General features: G+C 36.4%; 1 protein-coding gene across 2 annotated transcripts; it reads right to left on the bottom strand.

The window, feature by feature from the left end:
- Positions 1–680: 680 nt before the first annotated feature.
- Positions 681–23481, bottom strand: pi4kb (phosphatidylinositol 4-kinase, catalytic, beta). 2 transcript variants are annotated; one of them, XM_051131380.1, is made up of 12 exons: positions 23312–23481; positions 18819–19843; positions 9492–9536; positions 6967–7194; positions 6599–6826; positions 5197–5306; positions 5014–5118; positions 4806–4929; positions 4271–4536; positions 4048–4180; positions 3842–3962; positions 681–2464 (listed from the first exon to the last, which is right to left on the bottom strand). In XM_051131380.1, the coding sequence occupies exons 2-12, from the start codon at positions 19836–19838 to the stop codon at positions 2283–2285; spliced, it is 2562 nt and encodes an 853-aa protein (XP_050987337.1). In that variant the 5' UTR covers positions 19839–19843; positions 23312–23481; the 3' UTR covers positions 681–2282. The 2 variants fall into 2 exon arrangements, with proteins under 2 accessions (XP_050987337.1, XP_050987338.1); XM_051131381.1 differs by lacking the exon at positions 9492–9536 and having other exon boundaries at positions 23312–23480.
- Between the last annotated feature and the right edge of the window lie 1413 nt (positions 23482–24894).

Below are 24894 nucleotides of genomic sequence, written 5' to 3'. Positions count from 1 at the left end.
ACTGCTTTCTGTTTGAATATATTTTAAAATGTAATTTATTCCTGCAATCAAACCTAATTTTCTTCAGCATTGCATGATCCTTCAGAAATCATTCTAATATGCTGATTTGCTGTTCAAGAAACTATTACTAATATCAAAAGCTTGAAGTCAGTATACTTTTTTGGGGGGAAAGAAATTATAGAAATTAATACTTTTATTTAGCAAGGATGCTTAAAAAATATTAAAAGTGATAATAAAGACATTCATAATCTTACACTTTCTAATCAAAGAAACCTGAAAAAAATCTACTCAGCTCTTTTCAACATAATAATAATAATGATAATAAATGTTTTTTGAGCAGCAAATCAGAATAGAATGATTTCTGAAGAATCATGTGTCTAATTCAAGCTTTGAAATCACAGGAATAAATTACATTTTAAAATATATTCAAATAGAAAGCAGTTATTTTAAATAGTAAAAGTATTTCAAAATTTTACTGTTTTTGCTGTACTTTGGATCAAATAAATGCAGGCTTGGTGAGCAGAAGAGACTTATAATAATAATAATAATAATTGACTGGTAGTGTATACAATAATTTCAATAGTGGCATGTAAGCTTGTCATACTCACACATGCACCAAAAAATGAAATAAATTAAATAAAAATATCAATTACAGGGTCTCAAAAGAAGTTTTACAAATATACAATGTGTGTAACGGGAACATTTAATTTATTATACAAAGGAACATTCACAAGGAAGGTTATTCACATGATCTTAAGAGCTGGTCCGTTTTACAAGTTTCAAAGGAAAGTCTGACGCTGAAACAATAGAAGTATAAAATATTAGAGAGAAAAGATAAGCTTGTTGAAAACGTACACATCGTCTAAACAAATTAAAGGAAATTGTGGCTCCCGCTATGAGGATGAATTAAAACTATTAAGAGAAGCACTGATGTCACAGGGAAATAAGACGAGGCTCAACACACGCCCAATTTCTACCAAAATAAAGAAAATAATAAAAAACTAGAAATTTTAGGCAGGGAATTTTATACCTGTACATGTGTAGGAAATAAAAACAAAAATGTGTTGATTTAATGTGTTGATTTCTCTCGCTTTTTCATAGCCCTTTCCATTTCTCCTGTGCAACAGATTCTGAACAACTCCTCTGTTTAAAAAAAAAACAAACAAAAAAAACTCCAGTGGCTCACAGTCACACATTTAAACATGGCTGCAGACCTCCGATTGAGATCAGCTGTAAGAATGCTCATTATAAATTCAGGTTAGCTGTACAAAGCACAACTTGGATTATAACATTTGCCAAACAAAACGACAAAATCAAATGAAATTCACAGAGCGTTGAGAACGTGTCATTTCATAAGTGTCATGTAAGTCTGTAAAAGGGCAATAAATAGTGTTCATATCTCTCAGGCCACCATATTTCAGTCTAGACCTTTGGAAACTCAAAATAGTTTCTTTACATATTTATTTTGACCTAGAAAACCAGGTTATTTGAATTAAATCCTAATTATTTGACATGTCCTCGATATCAATTGAAGATTAAAACTCTTGTATGATTAGTGGAGTCACTGGTCTGTCTTTGGTGTTTTGTCGTTTAAACATCCATTTCGAATTAAAAAGCTTCGTTAACCCTATCACGGCTCAAGCGCTTCTCACAGGGTCAAATGAGAGCACTTTAAGCAAACGTTTCATGGCTTAATGGCTCTTGTACGGTTCATGTAACACTGACTTCACAAAGCTGAACAATACAGCAATGTTTACCACCCGATTTCCTCATTTCACAATGCTATTTACAGGCTTTGATACAGCATCTTCTGTTTTCCGCCCCACTGAATGAATGTGTGCTGAAATTCTGAAAATACACAAAAATCCGAAGCATATATCATTAGTGGTATAGCAACAAAAAAAGCTGCTGATGATGATAATATGGGGTGTTGAAGTCAGTCAGTACACAGGTGAGTCACAGAGCAGCGTAGTGTTTAAATGAGGCACTGGAAAGCTGGATAAAATTCAACTCTGGGCATCCAGAGTACTGCAAGATGACAAAAAGGGAGGGTTTAAACGAAAGGAAAGGCTGTTGAAAAAAGACGACAGTTACAGGTACTTCACAGCTCAAGACCTCTTCAGTCAGAGTAAAAAAAACAAAACAAATCCATCTTTAAAGATGTCTGAAGGGTGGAGAAACAGGGGCAGTTATGGGAAGCGAGCATTAGGAGTGGTTTTTTGAAGTGGTGCAGCCTTTTTTCCAGTTTTAGCGCTCTAGTCTGTGTGCACCGTGGCCACCGCTCACATGATGCCGTTGGTGAGATACTGAAAGCCGTCGTATAGCTTGGTAGTGATGGAACGCATGGAGCCATCCACCATCTGCTCCACCAACACCTGCAACTGCTCCTCCGTCAGGTTCATGTGGAAACGCTCCTTCAGGTTTCGGATGGTGCTGGAGCCGTGGAAGCAGGGAAGCTGAGAACCTGCAGAACGTACAAACAGTTTTGTAAGAAAAATTCAATATAGATGAATAAACATCTTGTCATCCAAGATGTTCATGTCTTTCTTTCCTCAGTCGATAAGAAATTAAGGTTTTTGAGGAAAACATTCCAGGATTTTTCTCCAAATAGCGGACTTCAATGGGGACCAACGACCAAACTGCAGTTTCAATGCAGCTTCAAAGGGCTCTACATAATCTCAGCCGAGGAATAAGAGTCTTGTACAGTGAAATTATCAGTCATTTTCTAAAAAATATAAATTTATATACTTTTTAACCACAAACGCTCATCTTGCACTAGCTCTGCAGTGTGCATCTGCAACTTCACACGAAGTAATCACATTGGAAAGGTCACCCCCAGTTAATTCTTTGTCTGTGTACTCCGGTTCAAAAAGGTAGGGTACAGCGAAAAACTCCATCTCATTTTCTCCTCCTCCAAAACTGTCCAACATCGCTGTTTTACCTTTTTTTGTAAACACTGGGTTGGTACGTGTGCCTACATCACGCATGACCTTTCCAACGTGACTACGTTATTCAGGGCCCCTCAATTAGCTTCATTTAAGGGCTAGATTTTTTAATTGAAAATTTAAAGAGGGTCAAGGGGTGGGGGCTATACCAATCTCTTTCTGGGGGGACTATAAAATTATAAATTTAATTTAAATGGATATTCAGCAGTAAAATATACTATTATTACCAAAACCAACATCTATAAAAGGTTAACAGTAGTGTTGTTTGTCAATCAATAATAATAAAAAAAAATTTTAATACAAATTGCACATTTTTCTGTAATTAATGGTGAACAATTGCATATTAATGTATTTTTATGTCATAATCTCACACTGAATCTCCAAATTAATGTAGAAACAACAAAGACAGTATATATGAAATTCAAGCTTTATGCGCAACCTGCATGTATTAATCCCTGGGGCCAGATGAAGATGATTGGCATGCCAGATTGGGCCTGTGGCCACCAACTGAATAGCCCTGAAGTAATACGTCAAGTCGTGGACACAGAACTAGTGCAAGACAAACATTTGTGGTTAAAATATATAGAAATTTCTATTTTTTTTCTTTTAGAAAATGGCCAATCGTTTCACTAGATAGGACACTTATTCCTTAGCTACGATTGTGTAGAGCCCTTTGAAGTGTATTGAAACTGCAATTTAGACCTTCAACCCGTTGGCTCCCATTGAAGTCCACTATATGGAGAAAAATCCTGCAATTTGTTCCTCAAAAACCTTAATTTATTTTCGACTGAAGAAAGAAAGACATGAACATTTGGGATGACATTGGGGTGAGTAAATGATCAGGAAATTTTTATTCTGCAAGCGAACTAATCCTTCAAGCTTTAGACAAACAATACCTTGCTGCATGATTTCTACAATCTGGATGACCTTCTCCATGTGCTTGCGTGCAGCGATGAGGCCTTGGAGCATAAGCATCTTATAATAATTGAACATGTCTCCATCCAGGCCTCCCATTACCTAAAAAAGATGCAGATTTTAAAACGCTGATTGTTCTTTTTACATCCTTCGCAACATCCGATGATGACTTGCATCATCTACTTACATCAACAAATTCACTGGTTAGTTTGAAGGCAGACGTCTCGAAGCCCAGGTTACGTGGAGAGCTGGAAAGGATGAAGCCAAAGTCGATGTGAATGATGTGGCCCTCAGAGTCTAGCAGGATATTTCCATTGTGCCTGAAAAACAAGAGAAATGGTTGTTATAATTTATCCCCATTTTTTTTGACATAATTCAAGCATGATTTTAATGCCCATGGTTTTTCTCACCTGTCCTTGACCTGCAACAGATAGCAAATGATACAGTAGCCAGCGCAGCTCTGAACAAAGTTGCGCTGAGCGGTAAGGAATTCCTCTGTATTGTAGTTCCCATGCTCTTGCCGGAAGTAGTCGAGCAATGAAAGCTGACTCTGTTTCTTCACCTGGTGAATGGATACAGCGTTGACCACCGGCTCAATCATACCACTGTCTGAGGAGATGACCAGGATCTTGTAGGGCTTGATCCACAAGGGAACCCGTTCTTGCTCCCAGATGATCTGAAAGACAACAAAGATGGTGAGAAGATTTCTGGGCCTTGAACATAATAGTTGCGTTGCTGTCTATGCAGGGTCAGAAAGCTCTTGAAAGCTCTTAAAATATCTTAATTTGTGTTCAGAAGATGAACAAAGGTCTTACAAGTTTGGAACGACATGAGGGTGAATAATTAATGACAGAATTTTAATTTTTTAAATGTAAAAATACGGGAAATAACAATATGGTGCTGATACACTGTGCATTTTGTAAGACAAAATATGAAGAGTGCAACCTGCAGTTGTTTCAGCACTTGATAGGCGAGAAGCTCCTGTCTCAGGTCATCGCCACATTTCACAATAACAGACAGTAGACGCCAGTTTGGCAGGTGGCCATAGGGGGAGCCCTCTCTGATCCGTCTATTCAACAACACAGGAAAAATTCAATCAGACTCGACACATAAATGAGCCAACCAACATTGGTAGAGAATGTCGTACACATACCTCACTTTCTCCTGCCACGGTTCCTTTAAGGCTACGGCTGAGGGATCCTCTGGATCCCTCTTAAATGTAGTCGGGGTGTGGGCGAGCTGTTCAGACAGGCGTCGTCTGAAATAACAAAAACATTAGTTAAATTAGTATCGTCTTACTGTTTTGCAATTCTAAATGCATTATCTCCAAGTATACCTGATATCTCCAGCTGCAATAAAAATAGGTTCCTTGCTCTCCTGGCTGGTGATGCTATCTACTGAGAACTGGGAAATGTTGTCACAACTGTTGGTGTGGATCTCTGGAAGCTTTAAACAAACAAACAAAAACAGGTTAGCTCTCTAACAACAGCAAATTTGTAGTTTTTCCTCCTATAGGCTGCATTTACACTGCAAGTCTTATACACAGATCCAATCTTTTGACCATACCCAATTTTTTGGTTTACAATAATTCCCACCCAAAATGACTGTCAGTGATCATTTTACTATGCACATGGTAGACCCTCTGGGTTTGTTTTACTTATTTGTTTACATATGTGCAACAAACTCTGATCTGTGCTCCGATGTGAGCAAGGAAAATAAAATTAAAAATAAATAAAAAATTCTGCAGCAGTGCAACGGGGCTCTACGTTTACTTTTCTCTTTAGGAGCACCTGTGCTCCTAACTTAAAAAATGTAGGAACACAGTCAAAATTTCAGGAGCAGCTTCTAATCAATAATCCAAAAATTCCCATTAGGAAGTGATATCTGACTTAAAGTGATTTACAGGGAAATTTTGTTATTACCTTTGTGATGGCATTTTTCTAACTTTATTAAAAGTATGTCATGTTTTATGTCAATTTTTTTAAAAAAAAAATTATATTTTTTAAGTTTTTTAAAAATTTTACCATTCAAATGAAATCAGTATTGACAAAATTAATCTGTACTGCAGATGTGGCACAGAAGAACACAAAAGTGGCTTGTAGGTGTATTTTCATATGTTTAATATAACATTTTGAATACAGAAATATTAAATGATTTAAATAACTGAAAAGATACTTTAAAAATGATACTAATACTGCCAGTAGTTGGCAGCAAGTAACTGATTTAATTTCTGAATCATTCATTCAATTTGTTCGAACGGCTGTTTCATTCAGGAATAAAGCAAGTGACTGTCTTAATGAATGGGAAATGGAATCATTGACTTACTAGATTAATTTAAAAACGCACATTCATTCATAAACAAAACACTGTGTGACTCGTTTCAGACTATTTTTGACAACGAAATGCAAAATCAGGCAATAGTGTTATAGACAGACAATGTAAGTCAATATTAACTTCTTGTTTATTTACCTGTTGTATTAAATCAATGTGTCATTTACAAACTCTCTTCAATTAGAATCAACAAAGCTCTCTACACTGCACAATGAATCTTTTATTTACACTCTATCTATACTTTGTTTATGAAAGGATTCATGAGATATGTCTGTGATACATTACTCAATGTTGCAAAAACACATAGAAACCTTTGAAGCTCCCGTCAGCACAAACACAAATATGCTGATCGGGTCACTCGCACAAGGTGCTCCTAAATAGTTTTTCATAGTCACATGCAGTAGTACCTCCACTTGCAGCTCTCCGATGTCATCTACAGACCAGGCCTCATCATCGTTGTCGTAATTGGGAACCGTGGAGAAGCTGCTGGCACGCTGGTCAGGTGTGATGCCACAATCGGGAAGATTCTCTACAGATCGTGTGCTGCGGATCCGCGTTTCTGGAATTCTCACCGGCACGCTTGACGTTTCGAAGTTCTCACATTCCAGAACTTCTACATAGATTAAGTAAGGTGCCTGTAAAAGTACAAAAAGGCAGTTTAACTATTTTTAGAAGTGAAATTAGGAAAGAAAGAGTCTTTCAAAATCTAACTGAACAAAGAAACTTAAACTCTTTTACTTCAAAAGCCTGGATTCTTATCTCAGCACAACCTTACCTTATCTTTCGAGTTAAGCACGACGGCCTGCGTGTGAGGCACACGCACCACATGGTGGTCAAAGGCAGCCGTAGGCAGCCAGACCCGGGCAGGCAACTTGTGGTTGAGTAGGGACAGCTCTGAGATAAGCCTCTGGGTCTTCTGTTCTTTAGTGGGCAGAGTTGCCAGTCTCTTCCCGATCCCCATCAAAGACTTAATGAACTCTCTCTGAGGGGTCAGACGCACAGGCTGAGAGCAGAATGGAGATTGAGAAGGAAATGAATGGAAAGAATGGAAAAGAGAGAAAAAACACACAAAATGAAATGTATGCAAACAGATTTGGACATCTGCAGAGGAATTATTCTAGCAAAAAGGGTTGCATGACATAAAAAAAGAAAAAAAAAAAAAGAAAAAGTACCACTGATTTAAAAAGGTACGATACCAATATATTGCAAATTTTGTTACGTGATAACAGTAAAAGCAAAGTTAAAGGCGATGTCTCATTTTTGTTCAATGTTAAAACACTCCTATCCCAGCTAAATGATAATTATGTATATAATATCAATTATTATTGGTTTTGTATATATCGAACACAGTCTGACTTAGTATCAGAGCTGGTATCGTACCAAAGCCTAAAATTTTGGAGCCGACCGTACATCCAAACTAAACCATTCACTGAATTTCTGTGGATGTATGAGTTATTGCACATGACTGTTTAATTATTCAGCATAGGAATATGTTGAGCAGTGCTTAAAATCCGCATGCATGATCGGCACAGCATTCTAAACTCAAAGTGAAGCATGGACGTAAAAACAAATCAGAAATGGTGAGAGAGTGTTTTAGCAACAGCTGACCACAGGGTAGAGCAAGTGAGTCAATGAATGGATAGCATCACCTGAAATGAGGAAAAAGTATTAACACAAATATATGAGGTCATCCAAGGACAGGAAAATGTGGAGACAGACTCATCAAACTCCTCCACATGTGCAACCTATGATTCACAGATGTCAAAGGATACATGGATATCTGTAATCCATGTAGAAGGGGTTACAGAAACATGACACAAAATGATTTCTTTTTTCAAAGAACTAAGAATACCACTTTCTTTGCAAATATGCAAAAGAACACCCAAAACACCAATGGAAAGAATTCATTTCACCAAATAAAAATATTTAAAAAAAAAAAAAAAAAAACTTTCCAGAGAATTCTTCTTTGCCAAGGTTTACGAACTCTCTGTAAGAAACCAAAGGTCTTGATCACAGAACCCAAAACAATTCTAACTCTCCCATCTTTGTTAACGTTATTAAAGTCAAAAACTGACACTTAGACACTGATTGATTTAATAAAAAGAATGAAAGGAAAATGTCATATCAAAATAATTATTACAGCTAAAACTGAAAAGAACAACCACACAAAGAACAAGTGTTTGCAAGCATGCCATCAGTTCACTGATTTGGAGAACTGTATATTCATATCAATATGCAAAAGGCACTTTCCACAAATAAGATATAAACTGGTGTATCATTACTTCATAACATAATTTAAATAGCATATACAGTTGAGGTCAAAAGTTTACATATACCTTGCAAAATCCGCGAAATGTTAATTTTACCAAAATAACAGGCATCATACAAAATGCATGTTATTTTTTATTTAGTTCTGACCTGAATAAGATATTTCACATAAAAGATGTTTACCTATAGTCCACATAAGAAAATACGTTAAATTTATAAAATTGACCCTGTTCAAAAGTACATATGCTTGATTTTTACTACCATGTTGTTACCTGAATCATCCATAGCTGTTTTTTTTTTTTTTTTTTTTTAAAAAGTGATATTTGTTCATGAGTCCCTTGTTTGTCCCGAACAGTTAAACGGTCTGCTGTTCCTTTGAAAAATCCTTTAGGCCCCACAAATTCCTTTGGTGTTTGAGCATTTTTGTGTATTTGAACCCTTTCCAACAATGACTGTATGATTTTGAGATGCACCTTTTCACAATGAGGACAACTGTCCCTCATATGCAACTATTATAGGTTCAAACAATCATATAGTCATTGTTAGAAAGAGTTCAAATACACAAAAATCTAAAAACAAAAACAAAAACAAAAAAACAAAGAATCTGTTGGACCTGAAGGATTTTTCTGAAGAACAGCAGGCAGTTTAACTGTTCAGGACAAACAAGAGACTATATGTAAACATCTTTTATGTGAAATATCTTATTCAGGTCAGTACTAAATAAAAAAAATAACATGCATTTTGTATGATCCCTCTTATTTTGGTAAAATAATTTACATTTAGCAGATTCTGCAAGGTGTGTGTAAACTTTTGACCTCAACTGTACATTCTTACTGAAAAAAGGACATTAAGACTTTCATACCCTTTTGTGAAGTGCCAATACTATGCCAGATTTGTGACATTTGATAGCATGATTGCAAATCTTAAAGGCACACATTTGAAGGAATCTGTGGAGTCAACCCCGCCTGCAAACAGACACAGCCATCATCCCACTACGCACAGAGGAGCGTTATTAGACGGTGAGAGACTTACTGTACCAGCCTCTAGCTCGAGACTGTCGGAGCTGGAGCTCAGATCCTGGGAAAAGGAAGAGGAGGGAGGGAGGGAGTTATAGTGCAAGAGCAGGGGAGGGTGGAGGAGGGGGTCAGAACAAGACAAAAACACATCTCAAGGTTACACTAGTCCCATCTGTTTGAGCAGCAGGGCCTGGCCGTGACTCTGCAGGCCTGAAAAATGTACTGTGTCATGTTTATCTCTGGCTGCTGATGGTGACTGGGCCTAATCTCTGAGAGCCGGTCTGATCAAACCCACGTAAAGCACCGTGATTGGCGATGAGGACAAGATGAGGGATTACAAGAGACACACACACATGCATGCGTCTATACACACTCCTCTGGCACGGCCATGGCTCACGGCTGGATTACTTTTATAATCTACAATCATAAACCCTTATCAGAAAATAAATAAAACATTTACAGCATTAGGCATCATGGTGGATTGCCAAACGCACACTCTCAATGATCTTTGATCATACCGATTATGGCACTATAAAAAAAACCCCTGCTGATCAACAGGACTTTCAGCCAATGAGTTTTCACAATGGGTGTGGTAATGTCACAGAAATATTCGTCACTATTCACGGCTGGGTAGGATGAGAACATAAAGCAGAGTTTAAATGGCTTGTTGATATATCATGGCAAGCCTGGTTAAGACGCAGCTACAGTACTAATATACTAACATTAAAACTACTATTATCCTATTGTTAAACATCCAAATTATAAAAATAGTAGTGCTAAATTACTATGATATTTAGGCTATATTTGGGCCCTAGGAAAGCGCAGACGGAATCGCGGAATGTCACGTAATTTGTCAAAGTTTTAATGAATTAATCAAAAGTAGGTCATTACACTTAAATCAAATTCAGTATCTATAGTATCAATAGTATCTATAAATATTACGCTGCAAAAATACCATTTAAATGAGAATCCTGCATGTTCTGCGTGTCTCTGTTTTAATGAATGGAGCAGACGAGCGGTTTTGTTTACTACACACACACTAAAGCATGCTTGATGCTTGTGGTGATTTCAGCATTTGACCGTTCCAATTTATGAAAACTAATATTATATAATATACATACAGAAATGAAAGACACGGCAACCCATCAAGATAAAATACCGGTTTAACTTAAAGACACTGTTCCTGAAACACATTACTACTATTACTACTACTACTACTACTACTACTAAAATGAAACAAACATTATTTTTAGGGCATAATCACACAACATTTCTTCTATTTCTAATTTTAATAGTAAATTCCCCTTTTTTTTGAAAAAAATAAAAATAAAAAGTTTAATTTTCAATAATTAAAAGATATATGAAATTAATGTTTTATGCCTTCATTTGATAACCAGAACATTTTAAATGCACAACACAGAATTTCTGAGGGTAAAAAAAAACAAAAACAAAAAAAAAACTTCATAAGGCTATTTTAAGAATAAATGTGAATAAATTAAATAAGCATTTAAATAATTAGACATGCTAAAACACAGAATTTGATAACAATAAAACATATGGTGAAAAAAATATATATCATAGGGCCCTAAACATGTCATTTTAGCTAACCCTTTATTAAATTGATGTATAAGTTTCATGATATTAATTAATTAGACATCCTCTTTGATTAATAAAATTTTATTTAACCATTAAAAAGGAGTTGATAAATTAAAATGGAAAAAGAACGGAATCCAGAAGAATTTAAACGGAAAAAAATAAAACTGATTTCATAGGGCCCTACTATACTATATCATTGCAAAAATGAGTGGTAGGCTGGAGTGTGTGGACATGAGACACAGATACACACGTTCTGCTAGCGCCACTATTCATTATTACATTAACCTTCAGACTGCATGAATTAATCATGCTTTTACTCACATGACACAGACCGTGTGCTCCTGCTCACCAACACACGACAAGAACCAAAAGGCCACAAACATAAAATGGATTACTTCCTGCCAGATACTAAGACAATAAGCCACAAAAGTGGTTTTGCCTTGGTTAAGGAGTGCTGACAAGAATGTAAATGTTTAAATGTTCCATAAATAATAGCATGTATTAATACTACTACTACTAATAATAATAGATTTAGTATGTTAGTTTGTTTGTTTGTGTGTGTATGTATGTATATTGGAACCTGTAGATAAATAAATAAACAAATAAAATTTACCTGTAAAATGGCTATAAAATGTAAAACTAAAAATACAATTGGTTCTGCAAGGCCAAAGAAAATGTAACTACGGAAACATCCTGATTGTCGAGACCTGGTCTATGATGCACTAGTTGGTTATGCAAATAAACAAATCCACACTACCCAGCTGGCTGCACGAAAGTGCAAGCACAGTAAGCACTGGAGCCTGACTAGCCACTAAATCAGAAAGCAGCCCTTTAACATCCTGCAACTGAGAAAAGCAAGACTCTCCTCTACCCCTCTGCCATCTGGAAAAAGATACCAGAGCATCCAAGCCAGATCAGCAAAGTTTCTTCCCCCACAGCGTATGATCACTGGCCACCTAATCTGCTTGCCACCCACCTGAAACTCAACGGATCGGCACTCGTAATTACAACCCCGCACTGGCCACTAATAAACATGCTTTGCATTCAACTTGCATTGACCAAACTCTGTTCTCTAGGGCTGTGTATCAGCTGCCGAACAGCTGTCATGTCTCGGTTCTTGGGGAGTGTCAAACAACGGTCTTGCTTCGATTTTCAGGGAGTATCAAGCAGCTGTCATATTTGCTTGTACCTCATCCAGCAAACAGTCACTTCACAATTCAGTCTTGTTTACAAGAACAGGCGTGCTATGAAGGCAACTCGTGCACAGGCAAGCAGCACCCCGAAAATGTAAAATGAAATAAATACTGATTACCACAAAAAAACAAAACAAAAAAAAAAAAACAGTTTTTGAGCAGTAAAACTGTTTTTTAAAGAAGTCTCAACATAAACAGTATTTTTTTTTAATTATTTGTACTATTTAAAATTTACATTTGAAAATGTAATTTATTCCTGTGATTTCAAAGCAGAATTTTTAGCATCATTACTCCAGTAACAGGTTTCTCCACAAATCATTCTAATATTTTGACTTGCTGCTCAAAAAAACAACAACAACAACAACATGTATTATGTTGAAAACAGCAGTAAAATTTTTCAGGTTTTTTTGATGAATAGAAAGTTCAGAGGAACATAATTTATCTGAAACAGAAAGCTTTTGTAACATTATAATTGTCTCTTTATAGTCACTTTTGATCAATTTAAAGCATCCTTGATAAATAAAAGTATTCATTTCTAAAGCAGAAATGTGAAGTGTATATTCTTATAAAGCACTTACATCATTATTCTGTTAAAACTGTATTATTGAGCTGTAAAGCTGTCATTTTATAGTCATTTTGGGGATTTAGACATTACATTATATATACACTGCCTTTCAAAAGTTTGGAATCAGTATGTTTAATGGTAAAGTCTCTTATGCTCATTAAAATTCCATTTATTTGATCATTATTATTATTATTATTATTATTATTATTATTATTATATTATTGCAATTTAAAAAAAAAGTTCTCTTTTTTAATATACTTTAAAATATAATTTATTTCTGTGATGCAAAGCTGAATTTTCATCAGGCATTACTTTAATCTTCAGTGTTACTTGGTCCTTCAGAAATCATTTTAACATGCTGATTTATTACTTTTATTATCAATGTTGTAAACAGTTGTGCTGCTTAATATTTTTTTGGAACCTGTGATACTTTTTTCAGGATTCTTTGAATAAAAAGTTAAAAAGTACAGCATTTATTCAAAATAGAAATCTTTTCTAACAATAGAAGTCTTTACTTTACTATCATTAATTTAACACATCCTTGCAGAATAAAAGTATTAATTTCTTTCAAGGAAAGAAAGGAAGAATTTACTGACCCCACACTTTGAACTGTATTGCATATTGTTACACAAGATTTCCATTTTAAATAAATGCTACTCTTTAAAATGTTTTATTCATCAAAGAATTCTGAAAAAAGTATCACAGGTTCCAAAAAAAACAACAAATTAAGCGACACAACTGTTCCCGACACTGATAATAAATCAGCGTATTATAATGATTTCTGAAAGATCATGTGACACTGAAGCCTGGAGTAATGATGCTTTGCGTCACAGGAATCAATTCTGATTTAAAGTATATTACAATAGAAAACCACTGTTTTAAACTGAAATTGTTTTTACAGTATTTTTAATCAAATAAACACAGCCTTGATAAGCAGAAGACTTCTTTAAAATACATTAAAAATCTTACTGCTCCCAAACTTTTGAACGGCAGTGTATGGATATAACTTTACACAAAAAAATATTATTTAGTATTCCATTCACACTAAAATCATGTTTTTAAAACACACATTATTTATGTCTTATAGCTATATTATTGAAACAATGTGCGTCAAAAACAAAGCCAAACAGAAGCATAGGTCCAAATCAGTTTTCAGTGTAAATGCCTCACTGTAAGACAGATTTAAGCTCTGGTTGAATTGGCGTGATGTGGGTCAAAGAGTTGTCAGTCCTCATAGTCAAACACGGGTCCAAATTCCACATGATAACACACAGTGGACTTTCTCTCATGGCAAACCTCTATCCTAACTGGCTTTCAAAAAGAGAGAGATGATAAGCCTTGTTTTATCTGCCCAGAATAAATCTTCACTGTTTGGAAAAAGAAAATCCAACACGCTGAACTATTTACACGATTAGGTTGAAAAACTGCAGCCTAAATGTGCAAATAAATCACAGTAGCTGTTAACTTATCAGTGCAGTTTGTGTGGGCTATAAGATAAGGCTCCGCACCCGACCAAGAAAACCTGTATTCGTGCCCAATATAGCATTTCAGGATTTTCATTTACATAATACAGCTGTTTCTCAAAGAAAAGCCATCAAGCCTTTGAGCAAATCTATACTGACTATGTTTGTTCATGCTTAACGCATTTCACATTAGACACCCACAGGTGGAGAGGAAACCACAAAGTGGCATTCCTACGTTAACACCTTTGGCTATCGAAAGAAGTTTGCTGAAGTGTGTAAACGGTGTGGAGGAGTTTTTGAGCAACGCATTTCATAATAGCTGATCTTTACTCCATTTACCAGTGGCTCACTGCCATGTGAATGGCGACATCACTGTTGCCATAGCAGCACATGCTGTGCCGAGATCACGTTCGGAGGAAGAAGGAATGGAAAGCAACTACGCTGCAGGAAGATAAATGAGGAAGGTGAGTGATCATGTGCACATGCCTAAACGTCAGAACTGAGGGTGTGTGCTGTGTGACAAAGCTGAAATGAAGAAAACCGGAAGGGAGCTCTAAAGTTACACATCACAATAGAACTTGATCCATGGTAGGTTATTACATAACGTTCTGCCCTACAGTTTCACTGATACACTATAATGGCACTGGCCATGTTAATAGGGTCAACTCTATACTAACAAACAGTTTCCATCTAGGTTGATGAAAAGCTGTTACATAAGCTTACTATAAATTAGACACTTACATATATTGGCCAGACCAATTAAACAGTGACCAATTTGAAATTAATAATATCATGAGGTATTATACCACTGACACACACAAATTAATTCATGTCCTTATCAACATGTGGCTTGCGTAAAACTATCCTGACATTTGATTATAAACCATAAAGCCTTATCAGAAAATAAATACAGTGTTATTATGCTGTATTGCTAAATTGTAACTACTCCCCACTCCCTCAACGATTAGCCTGATATTAGGGGAACAAAGATAAACGGACAATCTGAAGTTCAAAGTGATTACTAATTTTGTTTGAACAGGGAAAAACTACTTTATTAATTGTCACATTAGAGTAAAAACCATAAAGTATTCTAACACTAGTATACTATACTATGGATATACTACCATTTGAGGTCAGTATAATAATTTTTTAATTAAATTAAACTTTTCATTCAGAAAGAGCACATTAAATTGATCAAAGTGACAGTAAAGACATATTGTCTTCTATTACAAATAAATGTGACCCTGGGTATATCTGCAGCAAAAACGAAAAAAAACATTGTATTGGTCAAAATGATAAATTTTTCTTTTATGCCAAAAATCATTAAGATCATGTTCCATGAAGATATTTTGTACATTTCCTACCGTAAATATACCAAAACATTTTTAATTATTAATATGCATTGCTAAGAACTTCATTTGGACAACTTTAAAGGTGATTTTCTCAGTATTTAAATTTTTTTGCACCCTCAAATTCCAGATTTTCAAATAGTTATATTTCAGCTAAATATTGTCCTACCCTAACAAACCATACATCAATAGAAAGCTTATTTATTCAAAGAAGTATACATCTCAATTTCAAACAACTGACTGGTTTTGTGGTCCTGGGTCAGGATACTATCCTGAAATCCTGTTGATAATAATACAAAATGTTTTTTAAGCACCAACTCAGTATATTAGAACGATTTCTGAAGGATCACATGACATTGAAGACTGGAGTAATGGCTGCTAAAAATTCAATTTTGCCATCAGATGAATAGATTACAAAACATTTTAAAATATATTACAAAAGAACAATTAGAGCAAACTGTACTTTTTCCTATGACAAAAGAGCAAACTGATTCATACAAACAGGATCTGATCTGTCTGTCACATTGATCTAATCCTGGAGCTGTGAATCGCACCCTGACACTTATTAGCAGCATGAGAGGTGATTTGTTAGTGGCATGACATTTGGCCCTAAAGACTATTATCATGACTGTGCAAATGAACACAAAGAGAGAGGGGCTGTCTTAACAGAAGAGCTGCAGAGAATCTTCTGGGAATCAGTCAGCAGTGGTAGTTAATTATTTTCTGAGACCAAAAACAAAAATCTATTTATCCCCCTGCTGACTTCTGCCTTCACTGTGATTAGAGCTGAAAAATTAACATTCATAGGTGCCACGTGGCAGACCAACTCAAACACACTAGACTACACATCTCTGTTACAAAACCTAGTAAACTATACCCATCTAGACAGCATTTTAAAGTCTTGATGAAACAGACGGAGCGACAAATCGTTTCTTCCATATTGTGACTTACATATAAGTGAAACTGATTGCAGGGAAACAAAAAAAGTTCCCTGACTTGGCTCTATCTGCTAGTTGTTGATTTGATCAAGAAAAATCTTAAAGGGAAACTTCACCCAAAAATGAAAATTCTGTAATTAATTACTCACCCTCATGTTGTTCCAAACCCGTAAGACCTTTGTTCATTTTCAGAACACAAAGCAGGATATTTCTGATGAAATCCAAGAGCTTTCTGACCCTCAGCAAGGGTCCATGGTCAAGGCACAGAAATGCAGAAATAATAAATGTTAAAACAGTCCATGTGATATCAGTGGTTTGACCGTCATTTTTTGAAGCTACGAGAATACATTTTGTGTGCAAAGAGAACAAAAATATCTTTACTGAACGATTTCTTCTTTCCCGGGACAGTATATCACCATTATTGAGAGTACCAGGACACGTGTTGTGGTACTCTCTATAATGGCGTTGTAGGACCCTTGCTGTCTATAGAGGGTCAGACAGCTCTCACATTTCATCAAAATATCTTAATTTATGCTCCGAAGATGAACAAAGGCCTTATGGGTTTGGAAAGACATGAGGGCGAGTAATTAATAACAGAATTTTCATTTTTGGGAGAACTATCCCTTTAATGTGAGCTTGCAGTCATAAAAAGGGTGGAGCTAGGCAGACTAAATTATTGGAGAAGTCCAGCAAACATCACTATAACAAAATCTGTTGTTTTACTAGAAAACGGAGTAATGACATTCTGATAAAAAAAATTATCAGGTGAAAAGTTTTGAAACACATGCATGGATGAATCACTCACAATCGCTCACCTTTTACTCCCTAATCACTTTCTGTAGACACATAATTCACTACAATACAGGAGCGACAGCTGCATTCGACAACCGCATTAACTCCCGAAAAATACAGGTAATGGCAACTGTGTTTACAGAAATTCCATGCAGTGTGTATGGAACTGAACTGAACAACTAGTTGTTAATGACATATTTAAACGCATATCGTAAATGTTTCTTCGTCTGTATGTGAGATGCAAGAAAATAGGTGTTAAAGAAGTGTTAACCTTAGCACATTTTGACACGGGGCTAGTTGCACTCACAAGCTCTGCAGTAAAGTGTCAGTGTTGCCAGATCTTCATAGAAAGAAAAACAACAAACAAGTACAAGCACAAAAAAAAAAAAAAAAAAAAAAAAAAACACTAAAACGCACAAATGCTTTATGTTATAACACACACATTTAAAAAAACCATATCTCATATCCACAATGGACTCCTTTATTAAATCCATAAAGTGCTTAGCTTTATGAGCCAACACCAAACAACATGCCTAAAACCGCTTGTAAATACGAGGACATGGCAACACTGCAAGACAGCGCTCTATAAAGCAGCCTCCCGAGCATAAACAAAACACAGCATATCTATCAGTGGTAGGTTAGTTAAAAAAAAAAAAAAAAAAAAAAAAAAAAAAAAATTGTATTCACTCCTGCAAGACGCTAAAATTTTGCTATGGTTACAAATCTGGGAGTGACTGCTGTTCCATACACTCATGGAACAATAATTTAAAGGACTCACTCACGCATTTAAATGCGGTTGTCACTCCTAAAACTTGTAGTGTGTATGTGGCCAATGAGATCAAACACCTGCATTTAGAAAGTCGACGTTGATGTTAAAGCAAAATCTGTTCTAAAAACGATATTATACTGCCTTCTAAGATGCCTTGTTTTGGCTGAATTGTAAGGCACCATCACAATTTAATGTCATTTTATATTTAATCATATATTTAATTAATTTCAGATTCTAATGCTTCTTAGATGTTAACATTATTTTATCAGAATCAGTTCTAAGTTGACTCTCTCGTAGTTTCTATATAAAACAGCTCTTGAAAAGTGTGAAAAAGCAGTCACTTTTTAGGTTCCATTTCAGTTAGGATGCTGCCTACGAAGGAAGTTCATATTGCAGGTAAAATAATAGCTCATCCATCCACCATTAAAGTACATGAATATTTCTTTTACAGAGCTTATCTGAATGTCAGCGCCACATCAAGTGGAACGTCGACACGCCTTTTCCAGTGCAGCCATAGAAACCACACAAATCTGAGTTGTTTGCCTTGCGCATTTGCATGAAACAGCTGAGAAACAACATCTGTGGGAGGTGGAAGCGACGGCCAGAGACGGATCATCTAAAAGCAGCTTACTTGTAACTAACTAGGTAAGCAAGCGTGTGACGTAACAGGTGTCTCACCTCATCCTGGCTGGTCTCTACTTTGGGGTTGCTGGCCGTTCTCTTCAGGTTGCTGCTGAGGCTGATGCTGACGGTGGCGTCGGATTTGGAGCGTTGGTGGGTGCGTTTGGAGGGCGAGAGGCTGTGTTCGCTCATGCCCTGACCGTGATGGAGGGGCGGGGGACAGGAAGGGGGAGGCTGCGGCATCTCCCTGCGGATGCGCTGGCTGGAGGGCTTGAGCTCGTCTGACAGGATGAGTTTACGCAGTTTGGTGCCACGCGAGTGGCGCTGCGTGGAGATGTGCATGTCAGAAGAGTAGGCCCCCAGCAGCCAGGCGCACTGCAGGGAGAAATTGATGCTTTGCCGGCAGCGGTGCACCACATAGGGCTTGATGGCATCACCCACATCCTCGTCCATGTGGATGTACATATTGAGCAACTGGGGCAAGTAGAAGTCCACGTCTTCGTTCCGAAAGCTAAAGAGCCGATTGCCAATATAGGCTTGCACGCCGGGCTCCTTGGAATTGTAAAGATAAGAGATGGCCATGGAGATATCAAACAGCTTGGACTCGAAGAGCCGCAGGAGCCAGGACTGCTTGGAAGAGTTATTCTTTTGACGGCGCCGCACGCTCTTCACAGGCTCTGCTTCCTCCTCGCTGATCTTGGGAGGTTTTCCTCCATCGGTGGGCTCGGGGTGCGCTGTACCGTTCACCAAAACTGGCTCTGAGCTGGGTGAAGATACCTCTCCATCAGCCTTCAGAAACTTCACCTTTTGAAGTACCTCCTGGCAGGCTTTCTTGGCCACCTCGGTATCGATGACCAGGCTGAGTTCGCCAACTCCCTCGGATATGACATCTAGAGGGGGGCTGGAGGCAGGCAAGCCTTCGCTGGCACTCGGGCTGGAGCTGGTGAGGGGACGTGGGCCGGAGGAAGGAGATGAGGGAAGGGACAACGAGGAGGTGGTGGAGGTGGAGGAAGAGGATGGGCTCTTCTGTAGCTCCTCGAGCCGAGTGGGAGAGAGCTCCAGCTCTGTGTCACCCATGGCCACTGCAAAAACACAGGGAGACAACAAAATTATGCAAGATTGATAGGGCAGAAATCTTCATTAAAGGTTTAGTTCAATCAAAAATGAAAACTCTGTCATTAATTACACACCCCCATGTCGTTCCAAACCTGTAAGACCCTTTGTACCTCTTAAGGACACAAATTAAAATATTTCTGATCAAATTTGACTGCTTTCTGAGCCTGCACAGACAACGCAACGCAACTACTATGTTAAAGGGCCAGAAAGGTAGTAAGGACATGGACAATAGTCCATGTGACGTCAGTGGTTCATCTGTAATGTTATGAAGTTATGAGAATATTCTTTGTGTGCAAAGAAAACAAAAATAACGACTTTATTCAATTTCTTGTGAGTTCATGGCAGAGAATGACAGGGAAGAGAAGAAATTGTTGAATGAAGTTATTTTTGTTTTCTTTGCACAAGCTCTCAGATTTGATCAAAAATGTCTTCATTTGTGTTCTGAAGATGAATGAATGTCTTATGGGTTTGGAACGACATGATTTATTTATATTTGATTTGATTTTAAGTTTATTGCCACATCAGCTTCATTGGCTATTTCTTTGCAAACAAAGATTATACATTAAAAAAAGATACAGTAGTACACAAAATTAGGACTGCACGATTAATCGAATGCGTTTATGAGGCGCGCTTAGTCAGTAAAGCTGGTACTTTGATTAGTAGTAAAGCTCCATCACGTGCGTTAAGCTGGAGCGGCAATTAATACACAGAGCCGTAAATCACTGACAAGCTACGCCAAATTGCACTCATAATCGCAGATGAATCGCATTCGATTAATCGTGCAGCCCTAAACACAATACAAAAATTTAAATAAAGCAATTATAAAACAAACCGTACATACAATTTTATAAAAGATCCTTTCAAATTTACTTTTGAAAAAATCGTAAATGTTTTTCTGGGTCCATCTTATAAAACAAGTCCTTAAGAGTTTGTCCTGATTGGAACGACATGAGGGTGAGTAGTTAAAGACAGAATTTTCATTTAATTTTCATTTAAGCTGTTCGTGCATATATAAGATATGTAAAGTTGCAAAAATTAACCTCTCAAACCAAAAGAGATACCAAATATTTAAATGTGTGCACCGCATTTTTAATGGGGGATTGCTTCCTGAACATAGGCGAGTAGCCTACAATGCCGGCTGCGCACATAAAGGCTGTGTCTATGTGGCAATTCAAACTTTGCAAGGACAGTCTGGCACTTCTGACTCACAGCCTGTAAGTATGTTTTCAGAGTTTTTAAAGAATTTACTACTGATTATTCAAATGTGAGTTTTGAACAGTGTAGAGTAGTGCTTGTTGTTTGTCGTTTCTACGATCAGAAATGCAGACAAGGTTTTATGTTTATGCAACGCAACGCGTAAAAAGACAGTATAAGACATTATAAACAGTAATTTCCATCACACGCTTGAGGTATTCGGCCAATTACAACGTACCGGATAGCTGGCTAATCAGAGCACACAGTGCTTTTCAAAATGATGAGTTTTGTAAAAATCGATGTGTTTCAGAAAGGCAGGGCAGAGAGGAGCAACAATAATGTACAATATGTGAAAAATAATGTGTTTTTTGAACCTCAAACCACGTAAACACACTGCATTACACCAAAGACACAAAATAATGTTCTTTTTAACAACATCATACGACCCCTTTAAAATACCAACACACATATAAAAGTCTGATAAATCAGAGAACAAACAGAACTTCCATGAAGAACTTTCTGCAAAACTGAAGGTTTGCCCAACATGTGACCACAAACATTGTAAACAGCCATTCAAATATAAAATTCACAATAACCTAGAGGAACAGGCTTTACTAAGAGCTACTTCCCCAGGGTCATGTCGTCCCACTGATCCACGGCTACGCGGGACAGCGCCGTAATCCGCCTCCAGCAGATTACCTCACCATTACCAGCAGGCCAATATCAGATAAAGCAAAGCATCAGTCTCAGATTCCACGAAGCTGCTACATTATAAAACCCATTGTGCTTTAAAACAGATCATGCTGTCAAAAAGAGGCAGTTCACTATATAAAGCTTAACTCAGTCACGGCTAGAATGACCTGTGGTTCTACTTTCATGTTGTTAACAGAAGTGACGGAAAGTCCTCAAGTTAACAATGGAAAGTCAAATAGGTTAGATTAGTTTAGCTAAATGAAAGACAAATCAGCAGGAGCAAAAGTGTTTGTTCTTAGATCACCGAAACTGTAATCAAAACTGATTTTGAAAGTGATGAGATTAAAGCAAATGCCAACTGGTGGAGACTGAGTCAGCTTTGATGAAGATGCCAGCTCTCCTCTCACATATCACATGCTGAACTCAACTCTAATGGATGGTTTAATTTGAACTGACAGTTTGTATGTTGTTCTAGCTTGCCAGCTCTTTCTCCAAGTTACATGCTGTGAAACTGAAAAACGCTGCTCGACGACAAGCCTAAACTGATAACAGTACGAGTTGCAACACTGATTCACACAATCAAACCACAAGCACAGGCCTACTTCTATTGTTCGGTATCAAAACGTTTCACTGAACTTCTCCGATTGCAATGGAAAGAGTAAATTCAATCAGCCTTTACCCTGAAATGTGAGAGAAAGACACAGTGATCTAGAGGAACACAAAACATCAAGATCACAAATGATCAGTCTCAGGAGTCTCCTTCTGCCAACACCTACAATTCAAAACCATTATTATCTATTTGATGAAACCCTTCAGTAACTACATTATAAGCCTGTCAAAGTATATATAAACCACGAATTCCAATCATTTTGTGATCAAACATGATGAAACTAAATTAACAACTCTAAAGTCTAAGTCTGTAAAGACAATCGGTAGCTATAAAATTGATTAATCTGAAGAATCAGTTAATTTGATCAAGACATAACGATCTAGATTAACTAATGCACTAGTTAACCAACTGTCAGTGTTTTTTTCTTTTTATGTAACGTAGCTGAACGTATAAAGAAAACAGAGTAACTTACAAACACATCAAGCTAAATATTTGCAGTTATGGCTGCCAAAACTCACAATAACACCCATATTTATACTCCAATCTGCTTTACAATCAAAACATGACTTGTTTTGTCTTACTTCAGACGTTAAAAAGTAAGCACTCCATCAGTCAGATGACTTTTGCACTCAAGTTAGCATTTGAGCTTGTTTAGCTGAGACCTTTAAGAGACACGTCGACTACTTTTCTCTCTTGTAGGGCTCAAAGAGATTTTTGCTTAAAAACACTATAACATTAGGTGTGCTAAACAAGAGCATAACTACATTAACACTAGCTATTATTAAATCTTCAACTGTTATGGAGGCCTGAAAGGATAAGCCTCATAAAAACACAAACGGATGCTACACTTAGCCAAGCGGCTAACGCAACGTCTCTACTTCACTACGTTCTTCTACTTTTGAACCGACCCGAGGAAACATGTAAACATACGACTTACCTCAAAATAAACCGGGTGAAGTCTTAAATGGTCGGTTTATCTGTGTTTTACCTGCCCCATTTGGGAGCCGCGGTACTCCTGTTGCTGAATAGCCGGTGTGGTTCGCTAAGAAAGTGAGTGGAGAGATGACACGCCGGGGCTGCCCACATCAACTGCCTGATTCCAGCATACAACACGTACGGAATGCGTCTCAAAACACAGAGCGCTGCCTACCAAGACAGCTTTCTTTGGCGTTTAGGCAATGCCCACAAATGCTGTCTTGGGAGGAAGCTCACTAGGATTTGACACACACCTAAAGAGAGTGATAAACATTTTACATGCTTCTTTTATAGTGTGTTTATGCATTTTCGAAAGGGGAAACGCATTTGCTTTTAATCTGTGACGTTTTGCTTTTCACTTATATAAGAAATATTGGTAACACTTTACAATAAGGTTCATTAGTTAACAACTTTAGTGAACATGAACAGAATGAACAATACTTGTGCAACATTTATTAATCCTATTTCATGTTATATTCAACATTTACTAATGCAGTATTAATATCACAAGTTGTGCTTGTTAAAATTAGTTAACGCTCTGTGAATGAACGTGAACTAACAATGTACAACTGTATTTTCATTAACTAACATTAGCAAAGATTAATACTGTGATAAATGTATTGTTCATTGTTTGTTCACGTTATTTAATACATTAAGATTTACCAAAATATTAGTAATAATAATAAAAGTATAATAACAATTGAGGTTGTTTTTAGTTTTATACTACAAATGCATTTTAAATGAAATAATAATAATCATAACCACATTATTTTAAAAAGTAAAAAAATCTAAGAATAAGAATACATATTAATAATAAACTACAAGTCTTACTGTTCAAAAGTTTTTGAACAGTAAGTTTTTTTTGTTTTTTAAAGACGTTACTTCTGCTCACCAAGCCTGCATTTATTTCATCCAAAGTACAGCAAAAACAGCAGTAAATATCTGAAATTTTTACTATTTAAAATAACTGTTTTCTGTTGGAATATATTTAATATAATGTAATTTATTCCTGTGATTTCAAAGCTGAATTTTTAGCATCATTACTCCAGTCACTTGATCTTTCAGAAATAACTTTAATATTTTGATTTGCTGCTCAAAAAACATTTATGATGATGATGATGATGATGTTGAAAACAGCGAAGCAGAATTTTTTCAGGTTTCTTTGATGAATAGAAAGTTCAGAAGAACAGCATTTATCTGAAAGAGAAATCTTTTGTAAAATTATAAATGTCTTTACCATCACTTTTCATCAATTTAAAGCATCCTTGCTAAATAAAAGTATTAATTTCTATAATTTCATAATAATAATATTAATAAGAATGTTTCTTAAACAGCAAATCAGCATATTAGAATGATTTGTGAAGGATCATGTGACACTTTAGACTGGAGTAATGATGCTGAAAATTTTGCTTTGATCACAGGATTATAATACATTTAAATTTTTTTTTTTTCAAAAGAAAACAGTTATTTTAAATAGCAAAAATATTTCACAATATTATTTAATTTGCTGTATTTTTTTTCAATAATAATTATGTATTTATTGTT

This window comes from Labeo rohita, chromosome 16 (assembly GCF_022985175.1).
Source record: "Labeo rohita strain BAU-BD-2019 chromosome 16, IGBB_LRoh.1.0, whole genome shotgun sequence".
In the NCBI taxonomy this organism is placed as follows: domain Eukaryota; kingdom Metazoa; phylum Chordata; class Actinopteri; order Cypriniformes; family Cyprinidae; genus Labeo; species Labeo rohita.
This window is presented reverse-complemented; position numbering and strand designations above follow the sequence as displayed.

What these genes read in the sequence shown, in the direction of transcription:
- pi4kb (XM_051131380.1), bottom strand. Translation starts at nt 19,838, where the DNA reads ATGGGTGACACAGAGCTGGAGCTCTCTCCCACTCGGCTCGAGGAGCTA. An exon ending in TCGGAGAGCTGCAAGTGGAG is followed by an intron (nt 5,307 to 6,598) that starts GTACTACTGCAT and finishes GTTTGTTTAAAG; the next exon opens with CTTCCAGAGATCCACACCAA. An exon ending in CTGTTGCAGGTCAAGGACAG is followed by an intron (nt 4,181 to 4,270) that starts GTGAGAAAAACC and finishes CTTGTTTTTCAG; the next exon opens with GCACAATGGAAATATCCTGC.